General features: G+C 35.4%; 1 protein-coding gene across 1 annotated transcript in view; it reads left to right on the top strand.

Annotated features, from left to right (window-relative positions):
- GRIK2 (glutamate ionotropic receptor kainate type subunit 2) overlaps positions 1 to 16108 on the top strand; it is a 377958-nt gene that overhangs the window by 177917 nt on the left and 183933 nt on the right. Inside the window, exon 7 of the mRNA XM_035320853.1 lies at positions 15215 to 15358. Coding sequence (XP_035176744.1) covers positions 15215 to 15358 — 144 coding nt within the window. The remainder of the gene's footprint in view (positions 1 to 15214; positions 15359 to 16108) is intronic.

Here is a 16108-nt window from a genome sequence, read left to right as displayed (position 1 = left end):
AACTGCAGATCTGGAGAGCCTTCTGAAATATTATGAATCAACAGTACTAAAAATAGAATGAATTATGTTTTAAAATCATGCTTAAGCACAGTTCACAGAGGTATATGTACCCTTCAGGAAAAATAAATTCTCATTAGTTTAATCAGAAATATGAAAAAATGCTATAACTTCTGCCTCAGCTTGGACACATTAGTGTTTTTTAAATTCAGATTTAGATGTAGTGCAGACATTCAACTGTTACCCTGATGCATGGAGCCCTGATAGGGTATTGAAAAAAGCTGGAAGTATATTCAGTTTTCAGTTCCTATTTTTGACTTAGTAATTGTGATAATTATATACCGTCAGTTAGCTTTTTGATATAAATATCCTTTTGAGAATGAACTAAATATAGAGAGAGTTCCAAAGTTTCCAGAAAGGATAATTGGGTGAATTTAGAACATGCATATATTGCTACAAATTCGATTGGACATACTAAGATTCATAGGTACAGCCAACATCTTTTATCAGTTTGGAGACTGTTTGGTACTTATGTTGACCAAAGCAGCAGCTATGTCTAACCCTACAGCAAAATTGTTTCTGAGCTGTTATTATTTGTAAGCCTGTATTTCTTCTTGCGTAGATTACCGCAAATAACTTCTAAGTATGAAAAATTTCATATGTATATAAATACACTTGTAACCTTTTTTCTTTATCAATTTTTTTCTATTTCTGTCTACCCTTGTTTTCTTTATACTTTGAACTTCTGTGTGCTTCGCTATTTAAGGATTTCAAAATACTTAAAAGTTCAATTAAATTTTTGTCAAAGTGCAATTAAATTTTAATTTTCAAATTGCAAATTTGCAAGTGTGCAAATAAATTTCAAAGTGCAATTAAATTTTCAATTCAAAAAAGTTCAATTAAATTTTCAGTGTCTAAGCATTAGTCATGGAGGTTCCTATTAATAATTATTCATCTTCCTCTGAAACACCCCAGTTTAAAGCTATTCTTAAAATAGATAAGTTTTTGTGGGCAAATATATTAGAATAATAGCTTAAGATGACTGTTTTTATGAGAACATTTTGGGAAGATAGCCTCAAGAGTAGTGTTGCAAATCAAAACACAGCTTTTCAATCTCTCAGTAACTTTGTATAGAAATTTTTAATCAAAACAAGATCCATATAATACAAATATGACTGAATGTGTCTAATCCTGTCTGTTCTTACAGTGAAACCGGAGTTAACAATGTATGAAGACCTGATTATTAGAACTAGCATTATAGCATGATGAAAAGATTATTTAGAAAGCAAACTCTGATATATTAACTTCACTAAAACAAAGATAGAAAAAATAAAATTACACAGTAAGGTTTATTGGTTGGTGGAGGCACAATTGCAAAGAAAAGAAAATGTAGTATTAGTAGCGTCACTTTGCTTTTCTATAATCATAGAATGGTTTGGACTGGAAGGGACATTAATGACAACTTCCACTAGATCAGGTTGCCCCAAATCCAATCCAATCTGGTCTTCAATACTACCAGGGATGGCGCATCCACAGCTTCTGTGGGCAACCTGTGCCAGTACTTTACCAGCCTCATAATAAAGAATTTCTTTCTAATATCTAATCCAAATCTCCCATTTTTTTTAGGTTAAAACTATTAGTCCTTCTCCTATCACTGCACTCCCTGATAGAGTTCCTTCCCAGCTTTCCTGTAGGGCCCCTTTCGATCTCCCTGGAGCCTTCTCTTCTCCAGGCTGAACAACCCCAACTCCCTCAGCTTGTCATTGCAGGATAGGTGCTCAAGCCCTTTAATCATCCTCATGGCCCTCATATCTCTTTTTTACATACTTTTTTCTTTGGGTTTTAACGATTTCAAGGAGTCATTAATCCAAAACAAAAAATATTTACTTAAAATGGAAGCAGGATATATCTTAATAAAAGAATTACAAAAGACTGACATAAAGAAAAATGGTTTGCAATCAACACATACACTTTTATAGAATAGTTGCTTTACACTGCTTGACAATTTTTTATTTTTTTTTCCTGCAAACATGAACTTTGCAAGGCTGCATATGCAATCACATTTTTTTGCTGAGGATATTAAAATGTGTCATTAGTTTGAAGTGGAGAAAAACATAAATGGAGCTTGGTGAGAGCAGGAAAAGACAATTCATTATGAAGGCACAGAACTGTTTTGTGTCTGCATTTCAAAGTCATCAATGTGCATTTAGTTTTGAAATTTTATTGAAAAATTTAAAGTTGTGAAAGCTCTGAAATCCTCACACATTGGAAATTTTTATGAGATATAAAAGTAGAGTATGTAGAGACTCATTGTTTTGAATGCTTTTTTTTCTCCATTTTTAATGGCATATTTATTTAATCTCTTGGTTATTCTAAATTTATTCCTCTCTTCAGTTGAGGTCAGTTGTACTTTCTTGCTGTGCATGAGTACAAGTGTGTTCAGTGTATATGTTGAGTAGGATCTTTCTATAATTGCTTATGAACTGCTCACATAGGACTTTTTGTGTGGTGAGTTAAACTAGTACAATAGTAGCAGGCAGCTCTTTATTATAGATGTCATTGATGGAGTTATAGTGATCAAAATCATTGATTTTTGAGCAGGCGAATAGATGAAATGAAATAGACTATGAGACCAAGTAATAACCCATTGCTTCTGGTAATTAGTTTTCTGCTATCTGTACTTAAGGCATATTAAAAAGCACGACAGTATTTTTTTATGGCAAAAAATATTAAGCTGATACCATAATTTCTAAATGTCAGAAGTTGAGAAAGTACTTCAGATTAACTTTCACCTGGATATTTAATGTATGTTTTTCCAAATGTATAAAAACCTAACATCATAACACATTGTTCCTAATTGCATATTTTAAGCACAGTTCTGCAAATGCTTATGCAGATAGCTTTTACTATTGCAATCAATACACTGAAAGTCATTTGCTTCTTGGATTAGCAGAGTTTCTGACATGATGGGGCATTTATAGGATCTTATGAAATCCTCATCTTCTCAATTTCTTTGTTAGCCAGAAAACAGAAAATGAGAGAAAATAAATTTCTAAAATGTTTAATTATAGATTTTTTTTTTAATAAAGTTAATGGTATTTATTCCAGATAACAGTTCTATAAGTGTACAATTTTATATAGAAGAACTAGCTGAAGATATTCTCTGTTAGTATGAAAAATTAAATTCAGAATCAGAATACCTCCTAAAATCAAAGGACATAGAGGAAGTGAAATTTTAAATACAAACATTTTAAAAAACAGTACCAGAGAATCACAGAATGTATGAGGTTGGAAGAGACCTCTGAAGGTATCTAGTCCAACTCCCCTGCAGAGCAGGATCACCTAGAGCACATTGCACAGGATGGCACCTAGGCAGGTTTTGAATATCTCCAGAGGAGATATTCACAACCTCCCTGTGCAACCTGTTACAGTGCTCTGTCACCTTCACAGTAAAAAAGTGCCGCCTCATATTGAGCCAGAACCTCCTGTGCTTCAGTTTGCGCCCATTATCTCTTGTTCTGTTGCTCATGAGGTTCCTCTCAGCCTAACCTCCAGCTTGTTGAGGTCCCTCTGAATGGCAGCACAGCCCTCTGGGGTATCAGGAACTCCGAGTTTTATGTCATCAGCAAATTTGCTGAGGGTGCACTCTTTTCCATTGTCCAGGTCATTAATGAATAAGCTGAACAACACTGGACCCAGTACTGACCTCTGGGGGACACCACTAGGCCTCCAAAAATTAACTTAAAAGAAAAAAAAACAACATGCTGAAATGGACACAAGTTACTTACATTCCTAACTTACATTCCTAACTTACATTCCTAACTTACATTCCTAACTTACATTCCCTCTTCAAGGCCAAGCAGACCAGGAAAACACTGCTGATGTTCTTATTTCAGAAAAATCTGCGTTAAAGCCACTTGCTAACTATATCTACTGTATTAATTGGTTGTAAAATTACAAGTTGTCTGAAAATTTCACCTCCTATAAGTTAAAATCAACCTGTAAAAAGTGGCTATCTACACAACTGATTGTTAGTTACTCTGAAGTTCTAAGCTCCGGAAGTATTCTATCAAATAGGAAGAAGAGTGCAAAAGCATTGCTTCTTACTTCTGGGTCCTAGTTTAGTATTATGTTTTATTATGATAAAGTTAGTAAGGGTAACTTTTTTTTTTTTTTTTTTTTTTTTAAACAATGCAATTCTACTTTGTTATGTCTCTGGCAACAACACAAACAAAGCAATTTACATTAAAATATCAAAAGTGCCCAAAATTATTGGCCTAAGCTTAGGGAGTTGTTTAGAAAAAAATGCATACTGAAATAGTTTCAGTTACTCACTTGGTCATACTGTCCTTTCAGTATTCATAGCTGAAGAAAAAGCACAGGAATTGTTACTTCTAGAGACAGCCCAATTCTCTGTGCTGTGCTTTACAGGCTGTTGAGCTATGCCAGATAAACAAAAACAACACAGCTACAGCTCACCCTGCTTGATTTCTACTTTTTGCTTTGCCCTGCCCCTTTACCAGGTGATTGGTTGGGTGACAGGTGGGCCTAATGGTATATAAGCTGCAGGTGTCCTATTAGTGTGCTTTTTCTGCCTGAGTTGCTCTTTAAGGGTAAATGATTGGTTTTTCCTTCAGCCAGTTGTAGGGTTCTTTAGGTGGGTCAGAGTATGTGGGCTGATGTGTTCCTGAGTTGAGAGGTGTAAGCATATATTTTGGAAGAAACATCTACTAGAATTTTTTAGAGTAAAGAAAGCTATATAGTAGTAGGTGCCTTTACTATATGCAGCTCTTCTTCAGGTGAGCAATATTTAGATCATGCATATGGATAGGAAGTTGATATTTCTTTATGTGTTTGCTTTTGCAGTTCTAGGTCTTTCATGACTTTTGCAGAATTATGGGGCTTTCTGTGAATGTGACCTTATGTTTTCACCTCTATGCTGAATACTATCAGAGTTGCAACCCTGGTGTTAAAGTGATAGAGCATGGATCTAGGGGAAATGTATCACCTAAGTTTCCTGTCCCAAGGAGTATCTGAAAACAGCAGAAGTAGGCACATAAGGTGTACTCTTTTTTTAGGGTTAGGGATAGTTTCTTATGTTTCTGGAGCTTTTTTTTTTTTTTTTTTTTCTGTTTTGCTGGCTGTAGAGTCTTTAGACCTTGTAGCCTTCTAGATTTTAAGTGCTTGGATTTACTAGAGGGGTATTTAGCAGAGGTTGCCAGCTAACTTGTTATTGGGATGTGGTGGGGTACACTTGTGTTTCGGGGTTATAATCTCTAGATATATTAAGATACTTGTGTAACTCTCCAGAGGATTCACAAAGAGCTTCAGTGTGCACTGCAAGGGGCTTGACCACATAAGTGTAGTATTACCAAGAGATGGAGCAGGGTCACCTTTTTTATCTGTGAAGGGTAAGTCTGTGATTATCCCTGATGGAGCTGCTGTGTGTTCATGTCCTGTTGGCATTTGTGGACCTGAGTTTTTTTTTTTTTTCCAGCTCTGGTCTCTGTGCTTGAGTTCTCTGCAAGGACCTGTACTGTTTGTGTGTCCCTCACAGATATGACCTTCTTTTTTTTTTTCTTCTTCTTGTAGGAAGAAAATAAACAACTTATTTTACCTCAAGCACTGCTACAGGATGAGTGGTTAGAAAGCTGCCTGGCAGAGAAAGACCTGGGAGTATTGCTTGATAGTCAGCTGAATATGAGCCAGCAGTGTGCTCAGGCGGCCAAGAAGGCCAACAGCATCTTGGCTTGTATCAGAAACAGTGTGGCCAGCAGGACGAGGGAAGTGATTGCCCCCTCTACTCGGCTCTGGTGAGGCCGCACCTCGAGTACTGTGTTCAGTTTTGGGCCCCTCGCTAAAAGAAGGACATGGAGGTGCTTGAGTGAGTCCAGAGAAGGACAAGGAAGCTAGTGAGGGGTCTGGAGAACAAGTTTTACGAGGTGCAGCTGAGGGAGCTGGGATTGTTCCTCCTAGAGAAGAGGAGGCTCAGGGGTGACCTTATTGCACTCTACGGGTACCTGAAGGGAGGCTGTAGCGAGGTGGGGGTTGGTCTATTCTCCCACGTTCCCGGTGACAGGATGAGGGGGAATGGGCTAAAGTTGCACCAGGGGAGGTTTAGGTTGGATATTAGGAAGAGCTTCTTTACTGAAGGGGTTGTTAGGCATTGGAGTAGGCTGCCCAGGGGAGTGGTTGAGTCACCATCCCTGGAGGTCTTTAAAAGACATTTAGATGTAGAGCTTAGTGATATGATTTAGTGGTTTAGTGGAGGACTTGTTAGTGTTAGGTTAGAGGTTGGACTTGGAGGTCTCTTCCAACCTAGGTGGTTCTGCGTGAAATTGTGTGATGATTTGTGATTTTGTGAGATGAAAAATGTTCTAATGCTTCAAGCACTTAAACTGGGAAATGTGCTTTTATACTGTCAGCAATAATGCACATTATTTACTATGTAATGAAAATGGAATGGCTAGATAGGTAGCAAAAGCTTCAATATTCGTTGGACTAGTCTTTTGTTCTGTTGACATTTTCTCTAAGTTTGTAGATGTTTCATGTTCCACTTCAAAATTTCTCTAAGACTTAGGGATCAAACTATGAAATATGGAGGCAAAAAAGAGAAAAATCTTGATTTTCATTTCTTTCTATGTGTAAGACAAGACTACATTTTTTTCCAAAAGAATATTTGTCCTGATCTATTTTTTATAGATTTTTACCTTGTTTTAAGGATTTTTTAGTATAAGAAAATCACTTGCTTTGTTCTGATCTTAAAACAAGCATTTTGATGATGGGAGAAGAGTGGAAATAATTTGCATCTGTATTGTCAGTCATAATACATTCTCTACTAAAAATTGTGTACACATTTCTGTAAATAAACACCCTGCTTAAAATTCATGAGGAAATGAAGTGTTAAAAAATCTAAACAGCTGTGCCATCATCTGATGATTATTCATATGAAATATTATCCCATACTAAAAAAAAATATTTCTATCAGGTTCTTTGGTATTTAGAAAACTTAAATGCACATTGTTTATAGATTGCTAATGCTTATAGTTTGTTACCCATTGGAATGCATGTTTGGGGGTGAAAGCAAAATCTGTTTGTTTAATGGTACCCCAGCGTTGAGTTGGGAATGTGTCAAGATGTAAGAAAACATCAGCTTTAATAAGCATACAATGCAATTTAACAGTTCATAAAACAGTAAAATTTAATCCCAGCCTGGGAGATTTATTAAATCTCACTCAGCAAAATGGTTTTGTGGGATGTGTTAGCAAGTGAGAATTAAGTGAAATTATTTCAGGGGCAATAGACTTTATTAACCAAGGAGGGGGGGGGAACTAGTTCTGCAAGCCGTTTCTTAATTTCATTCACTTGTTATAATTGCTTTGAGTAGGAGAGCTTTCTGTGAGCAGAAGAAATATGTTGGGTCTCTGAAATGTGTGTGCATGCTACTACATTTGTCAGGCCTCATCTAATTGAAGTATCTTCTGTAGGTGGTCTTGTTTAGTGGTTCATTTAGTGATTGTTAAAAGATTTTTAGTTCTTCTAAAACTTCTTAAACCTCTATCTGTAAGATAAAATGACTGCTGTTAATTGTTATTGTTTTGTCATTTTTGCATCCATGCCGGTTCTTCTGTGCTCTTTACTTTTCTTCCGTTTTCTCTTCCCCTCAACATTTGTTCTCAGTCTTTATTTTTATAGGCTGCGGAAACAATGTTCTTTCTATATCTTTTTTTCCTTTGTCAGTTAGGAGTTTTCTAATTCTGTATTCTTCCAGTCAGTTGTTACATCTATGTGAAACAGTGTGCTGACTTGTATGACCTGCTTATATCCTACCTGTATTTTAACATCACTCAACTATCAAAAAGGAGAAAAAAAAAATAAACTTCTTTCAGTACTGTCTTTCTTGTAGCCTTGTGTATAGAGAGACAACTTGAAGACCAAATTCAAGTGAAGGCTCTTGGACTCAAGCTCTGCACACAACTTTCACACTTAATGCTCTGCAAATATCTTTGTTACTGTGAGTCACTGAAAGGATGCTTCTTCCATTATGGATGGCCAGACTGCATTCAAAATGTTAATGGGAGTTTCTGTGGGGTGCATATCCCATAGAGAGATAGGATACCTGAGAGCACGTTGTGGTGAGCTTGAAACAAGTTGTCTCAGTCTAGATTTGTCATCTTTGGGATTGGTAAATGTTTTTTTTTTTTAAGTAATTGCCTTGAAATCACATTTAACCTGAGACAGGTTAAAATAAAGTGTGTTCGCTTTTATGCTTTTCTTAAATATTTCCAGCTGTATTGGAAAGTTAAACCATACCAGATCTACTGACATTAGTTTAACTAGGAAAGGTGTTTGTATTTTTGCCCAGCTGTTTTGCTGTACTGGCTGGCTATAGACTTTCTTTAACACACAGCTACCTGGGATTTGTGTATACCTTATGTCTTGGATCACATTCAGTAGAGAAAATCTTCATAGAGAATGGCTTGGTGGAATTTGGCTTTTATAGCCAATCTCATCTGATTCTTTCTGGGTGTCCCGAAGGACCTTTTTTCCCTGAATCTAGTTTACAATATGAAATATAAACATCTTTATTGACACCTGTGTTGCATCATGCTGTATATTCATAACTGTATAGAATAAAAATGGGATTCTATGTCACTTGATTACTTTTGAGTGACAACAGATGTGATGACAATCACTTTACATTTATAAAATGAGTATGGGATGATTCACCTTTCTATCTTTCTTTCAAGTATTCTGTATGATTGTACTGAAATTTTAGTACAAAAAAGTTTAGTTTCATTTCATAGTGCATAAAAGAATCATATTCAAATCTATATTTACTTTCAAATCTAAATTTACTTTTCAAATCTATATTTACTTTCATCTTCAAATATTCATTTATTATATGGCTATGGAGAAATATGAGATCCAGGATTTGCATTTTGGAATTGGGAAAATACTATGGATTATAGTGATTAAAATTACATTGTAGAGGGCATGAATGGTTAGATGCTTTATCTTCTTAGCCAACCATTTTTGCTTAATGCAGGATCTGAAAAATTTAAAGAAAAATGACTTTCTTCTTTCTTTGTCTCTTGTCCTGGACCTTTATGTATCCACTATTGCAGCTTCTGTAATTTTTAATGGCAATTCTGTCACTTTCTGTCAGACAGGACAGCTTTTAAGGAAAGTAACAGGGCACTGTATAATGAGGGCACTTCTGCACTGCAGGTGGTCACATTGTCCTGACTTTTGTGTGTTGTAGGATTTTTCTCATTTCTTGGTTATTCCTGGTTTGCTTAAAAGAAAGGAGGTATATATCAAAGAAAGGAGGTATACATATATCAAATTCTGTGGGAAACTCAGTCTTCAAATAAAAACAATTATTAAAAAAATTACTTAACACAGGCCTATTTCTGTTCACTGTTTTCTTAATGGAAATAATCTAGAAAATAAGACTAATTCAGGAAACAAAGGAAGGCAGGTGGTGCGGGATTCAATAGACAGAATAAAGGAGATGTTTGTTTAGGCACTATATTTATTCAAGCTTTTATAATTAATAATTTTGCATTGTTTAAATTATTGGACAGTAAGGACAGCTGAGAGAAAAATATGTAATTACCAAAGGAGAATTAATTCATAGCAGGCTAAGGAGATTGATTGTAGGATGTTTTTGAGGGCACTGAAGTGATTAAGTATGCTATTATGAACCCTTCTGTTTAACATGTCCAAAATAATGTTATTTCTTCACAAAAAGGGTGTCTTGGAGGAGAAGAAGATTTGACTAGGCTGTTATCCACTAGTCTGTTATCCACTATGTGCTGAGGCTGTTATAGCAAAGAAACAGAGTTGCTGCTACCCTTCAAATTCTCCTGTCATCCTGTTGTGATGGTGAATAGAAAAAGTCTTGATACACACTGGGAGTTGAAAAACGAAATCTGACTTGGCATCCAGTGTTATATCCAAGGCACTGGTGTTGTGTAAGAACATACTGCTTATGGAAAATTATGGAGAATACTGTTCATGGACAATGGGAAATTGAGTCCTGCTGAAACATGCCCTGTCTCATGTACTTACACTCCCCTTGCCAAATGGAAATACAATATTCACTTTATTCTGCAAGGATAAGTACTCTCAGTGAAAGGATCTTGTTGCAATATGAAAAGCGTTCATGTTAACACTTTGCTAAACTGGCGACCATAGTCGGTCTGAACTAGGTTTACTTCAGAGAATGCTGTGGTCTGAGGTGGCATCTATGCAGCTAACAAAATCTGTACCATTTTTTTTGGTTAGTACAAAAATGTATTATACGATAAAGTAAGTTTCAGAATACACAAAAGACTTCATGTAAATTGCTTTTAATGTTTTCAAACCTTTTCAATATTTTCAAGGACTTTGTTTAAAAAAAAAAAAATCAGTGGCCAGTGTGCTCTCAGTTTTATGCATTTATCAGGATACTTTCATCATAGTTACCAAGGAAACAAATGCAGATATACATTTGTGAGCATTTTTGTTCAGTTTCATTTCATTTTTAATGGAGCAAATGAAATCACACTTTAAAAGAATTTTAGCCTCATTTTAATTAATGCACAACATTTTTCAGAGTACGTTAGTGTCTGACTGAGCATTTTAGTCCTGTAAAGGTAGCTGGACTTACTTCACAATGACAAAATTTGACTAGAGATAGGAAGACAGAGCTATCTCAAGTAGTAGTACGTGACTGTTCTGGTGTTTCCAAGTACTGCACAGAACCCCTTTTAAGTAGAAGATCATGTTTCTTCATAAGTGTATATTAATAATAAATTTAATTGGGGGAAAAACAATCACATTAGTTTCATTTAATTGAAAACCCAATATTTTTTTCTTACATTCTGACTGGTTTTAATCTTTGAAAGCTCTTCCAGATCTTGGCTATGGAGCAGCTCATTTTTTTTTTTTTTTTAATATAGATTATAGGGGACTACAATTTCTTATAGTAAAGACTGAAATATATTTTTTGAGAATTGTACTTTTCTGTTACAGTTCATGAAGAAACAGAATTAGTCTAGCAATCGTTCATCCTAAATTAACATTAAACTTGAGTGCATGTTTTCTAAAAATAAAGCAGATATTTTTTGCTATTTGGAGACCATTCTGTAGCACTGAGATATGAACAGGATAGGAGTAGTTTATTGGTATAGGAGATCCTCATTTACTTTAGAGTTAAATGGAAATATACAAAAACATGTCAGAATTATATATCATTAAATGTGGAATCTGCATCTTTTTAACCCTTAATGCTTAATTATGCACAGATATTATAATTAGCAAATTTATTGTCACATATCAAGTAGCATCAATAGCATCAATGAACTCCTGTTTAATGTAATTATAAAGTTGGTTATGAAGATCATAATTGCGATGATTCTGAAAACCTCTTATGTTAGGCTTGCCTTTATCTTTGTCAGAGCTTGAGCACTTCTCACTTCTGGAATGTCTTAAGATACAGACCTAGCTCTCAAGATGCTGTGATAGTGCGTAAACATCCCATTTGGTTTCAGGATTTTCATCTGGTTCTTCTCTAACCTAGCAGCCATGCTTAAGGTCACTGAAAATCATGCCTTTGAGATGTCATGAGAAGGGCAAAAAAAGGCAGAAACCCAGTCCAGCAGTTCTGTTATGTGGGGAAGATTTTTTTTTTTTTTTCCTTGGCTGAGACCCAGCCAATACTAGGTTTCTTCTGCATCAGTTTCTCCCATATAGGTAAGAAACTGGTGAAAAATACCCTACCAACTCCTTGCCCCAGCTCCAAGCCCCGAAAACCCAAACTCTCCCTACAGTAAGAGCAGGTGAAGCAAATGTGTGCCAGAAATCATGGCATAAATCTACTAGAGCTTATGTGCCTGTAGCATCTTTGGGTAGGATTGGAAATGAAGAAGAAAAAGACCATACTGAAGAGGCCTGGAGAGAAATAGTAGACCCTTTATCTAATAGTAGAGAAGACTTTCCTTGTGTGCTTTACACTGAGTCTGTCTCCATCAGAGCCCTTCTTTCAGTGAGATTAGAATACCTGCCTGAAATCTGTTTGACAGTATTTAGCAAGTAGGACTCAAATGATTAGTGCTGTTACAGAAAAACATGTAATTAGTGGAGACAAAACACAACACCCACAGTTAGACAGGAGGTAAAGGAATGCCAGAGCAGTATTGAGGAAAAAATGTGTAGTATCCAACTGAGGTCAGAATAAAAAGTAAACACAGGTATTGGTGTTTTGTGTTTGAAGTACACTGAGATAACTTCTGATTAAACTGTTATCTCTGAGTGCTAAAAGCTTTTTTGTTACTTCATTGACTCAACTGAAAGAAAGACTTGTAGTCACAGACAGCTGTCATTTGACATCTTAAAGTAGATCTCATTCTATTTCAACTTGATGAAAAACTTTTATAGCTTCTGTAGTTGTATTTTTTTTCTTTCGTAGTAGTAGAAATGCAACTGACTGTCACTAGAAGTATTTTTGATGTTTATTTGTATTCAAACAAGTCATGATTAATAACAACTGTGAAACAAAAACCAGCAAAACAAAACTGTGGCTCAAAAACTGTACCAAGATATATCTTTGAGATACACCATAATCTTTAAAAGGCTTAAACGAGTTAACTGAAAAGTACTAACCTCATTATCCGTTTTTCACTTAACAGAAATGTTGTAGCAGGTTCTTATCTGAAATTCAAGAACTGTTGGTTCTCATGAAGTTTCTACCTCTTCTTTCAGGTTGCCAATCTATGATTAGATAAGATAAAGAATCCTAAAATTTGGGGGATGTTTTTTCCCAAGTCCCTGACCAGTTTCTTGCTGAAACCTGCAGCACTTGCTGTATCACAAAGCATTCCAATATCATGATTTAAGGCAAAGAAAGCAGCGTGGACAAATGGTAGTGAGACACAAAAATTCTTAGCAAGCTTAACAAATGGTGGTGAAGAAGTAGTACAATTGCTATCAATTCCTTCTGTCTCTCAGATGAAAGAAAGTGACCAAGCCAGAGGACAGCCCAACTTGCAAATTCAAGCACATATTTTATATCTTTTCCCAAGTTCTGCACTGTTTATTTCTTGTTCAGTAAAATCGGTGATCGCACCCAGAATGATGAGTGTGATATTGAATCACTAAACCAATATATTTTTGAACATGTGGTTCTATCTATTCAGTACAAACAATTAAGCCTACATTTATCTTTAATGTTCCTATACAAGGTGGACTGTGGAATCTTAGCCTATGTGAATAATGGATTTATCTTGCAGCATCTAAAGATCAAATCTGACACTCAGCTTCTAGCCAGTGATTAGTTTATGTTGTGTGCATTTAAAAGAAGTGCATTCTGATTTAGATTTATTTCCAGTCAAGCAATATTCATCAGCTGAGTATGAAGAATATTAACAGGATTCAAATTACTTCCAAAATTGCAATGGTTTTTTTAATGCTTCCACTGGAGTTGACATCCTACAGATTTCCAGCTCAGTGGCTTATAGAATTTGACAAAAAGCCATGTTGCTCTGCATCTGGCGTAATGTCCATTTGATTCTTGCTGATTAGTCTTATTGGTTCCATGTCCAAGTTTATATCTAATGAATCAGTTAATGTTGTTTTTGAACTTTTGGTTGCTTCTTAATGGAAATGATTTTGCTTAAATCTCACAGCAATTTCAATTTTCATTCATTGGTGCAAGGACTATGTTTAGAAGTAAAGCTGATTTTAAAAAAACACAAACAACAAAGCAAAACAAACACCAAACATACTATTTTCATTTCTGAACCAGACTTATGTATCAAACTTATTTTATAGATTTTACAGTTTATTTTTTACATTATTGTCTAGACTCCAACTTCTGTCAAGTACTAGAATATTAAGCTTTGTATGATGCTTACTCAGCATGCCATTCTGACTTTTGGGACTTTTGCTGTCTCCTTGTCAGATATTAGCTTGCCTTAAAAGCACTTTAATGCCTTAAAGATAATGAACAATTTGGCAGCAAAAATATTTTCTGGCTGATTTGGAGTGTCTGTATAAACTGCTTGGTGTCTGAGATCATTGAAACCTATTATACTAGCTAAGTTAAAATTGGGATTTATTTCTGTTTGAATTTTGAAATCTCTCCCTGGGAGAGCCATTTAAATGTAAACGTATATTTTCCCCTTTAACAGTATCTTATGGGCTATAATGGTAGAGCTCTTTTGCATTTTTATGTTTAATTTTATTGTAAAGAGCCTTGGGATGCTTTTGCATGAAAGGCACTATATAAGCTCATTTTGTATTGCATTGTATTGTATTGTGACAAGTGCAATAATCTCCAGGTTTCCTGCCCATTAAAGAACTAATTTCACAGCTCACTAATTATGTGAATGAGAAGGGGAAACGGGTTCTTTTTCTCTAAGGTATACTGAGCAGATGGCATAGTATTCATTTCCACAAGCAGGATCTAAGGTCCTCTCTTGCTTTTAATTCCAAGTCTTTGCTTATCAAACAGGACAGGAAAGATTTCAGTTTCTTGTGTACAGTATGTACTGGGAGGCTGCCTCTGTCCTTTGGTAATACAACACTAGTTAGCATATACCACGACTAAACAGCCCATTTATTTAGAATGGGACATGAAAACAAAATGAATGTGGAGTTCAATGCAATTCTAATTTGCCACTGCTTTGTAGAAGATATTGATTAGGTCTGTCTTAGGGATTTAAAACAATACCTATAAAAACTTATAAATGAATCAGTTGAATGCCTTTGGGACTGTATCTAGTCTGTAATTCCAAATGGAATACCATTATTTCCTTAGCCTGTATACTTTCCTTCATGGCCAAGATCTTGCTACTTTGCTAATCTATTTTTTTCTTCTCACTGATGGAAATAACTGACTTGAGTTAAACCTTCATGTGTACAGTGCAGCCTCCTAAAACACTACTTTCTTTAAGGTAGCCTGAGTCATCAGAAGTACTGGTGTCCTGCTGTGATCCTATAAAACTGATATTTGGGCCCTTACTTCAGCTATAAAAAGAGAAGAACTGAGACTAAAGGTCCTGATGCTTCTGTGGGACTTGGCAATCAGGCTGTCACAGTGCTGCACAATCAGATAGTTTTCTTCCTGTAGTGTAATGAGCAGTGCTAAACTTTTCTTTCATTCCCTCGCTGCTGGGTTGTCACTTGTTTTCATTTTGTGCTCATGGTGCTGATTTCATTCTAATTTTAGACGGATGCAGCTCTAATGTATGATGCAGTTCATGTCGTGTCAGTGGCTGTCCAGCAATTCCCACAGATGACTGTTAGTTCACTACAGTGTAATCGCCACAAACCATGGCGCTTTGGGACCCGCTTTATGAGTCTCATTAAGGAGGTAAGTCACTAATAAAATATATCTTACTTCCTTACTTTCCCTCCTCCCAACTCCCATTTCATTTTATTCTAATTCTACTTGAATTCTGCTTTTTTTATTTTTTAGCAGGTGAGTGAAACTATTGGCTTATGTTTAAAGAGATTGACAGATACGACAACATTTATATTTGCAAATGGGTTTTCCAGCTCCAGTTGGAGCGAAGTGTATCATACACAGAAACATAAAAGGGTGAAATAACTGCATTCTAAATAACTTTTAATTGTGGATACTTGTGAGTGTTTTTGGAACATTTGTGGCATTAAAAAAAAAAAAAAAAAAAAACAAGTCCCCAAACCATATACTAACTATGAAAAATTCAGCAACTAAACGCTAGTATAAGTCTGAACAGGCCAAGAATGAAGTTTTTAGTTTTCACTTCTTTTGCCATGGTAAATATATATATATGACATTGTTCTCCTAGTATACTGCTAAGATATGGTTAGATAACTTTAAAGTTATAGTACTATCTAGGAGATTTAAGGTGCTAAAGATTATAGAATATTCAAATAGGGTATTCTTGTACTGTAAATAACTACTAGTTTCTCATTCTAGATATGCAAAATACTGTGGTAAAGATAAATATTTGCAATGGAATATAATCCTGTTTTTAATACTATTTGATTTTAAGATAATTTTGTCTTCCACACTTCTTCCTCTAGTTTAATATAGTTTAAGAACCATGCTGATTGTAAGTTTATTTAATTATTATTA

This window comes from Oxyura jamaicensis, chromosome 3, assembly GCF_011077185.1.
Source record: "Oxyura jamaicensis isolate SHBP4307 breed ruddy duck chromosome 3, BPBGC_Ojam_1.0, whole genome shotgun sequence".
In the NCBI taxonomy this organism is placed as follows: domain Eukaryota; kingdom Metazoa; phylum Chordata; class Aves; order Anseriformes; family Anatidae; genus Oxyura; species Oxyura jamaicensis.
Note: the sequence above shows the minus strand (reverse complement) of the source record. Positions and strands in the feature narration are given on the sequence as shown.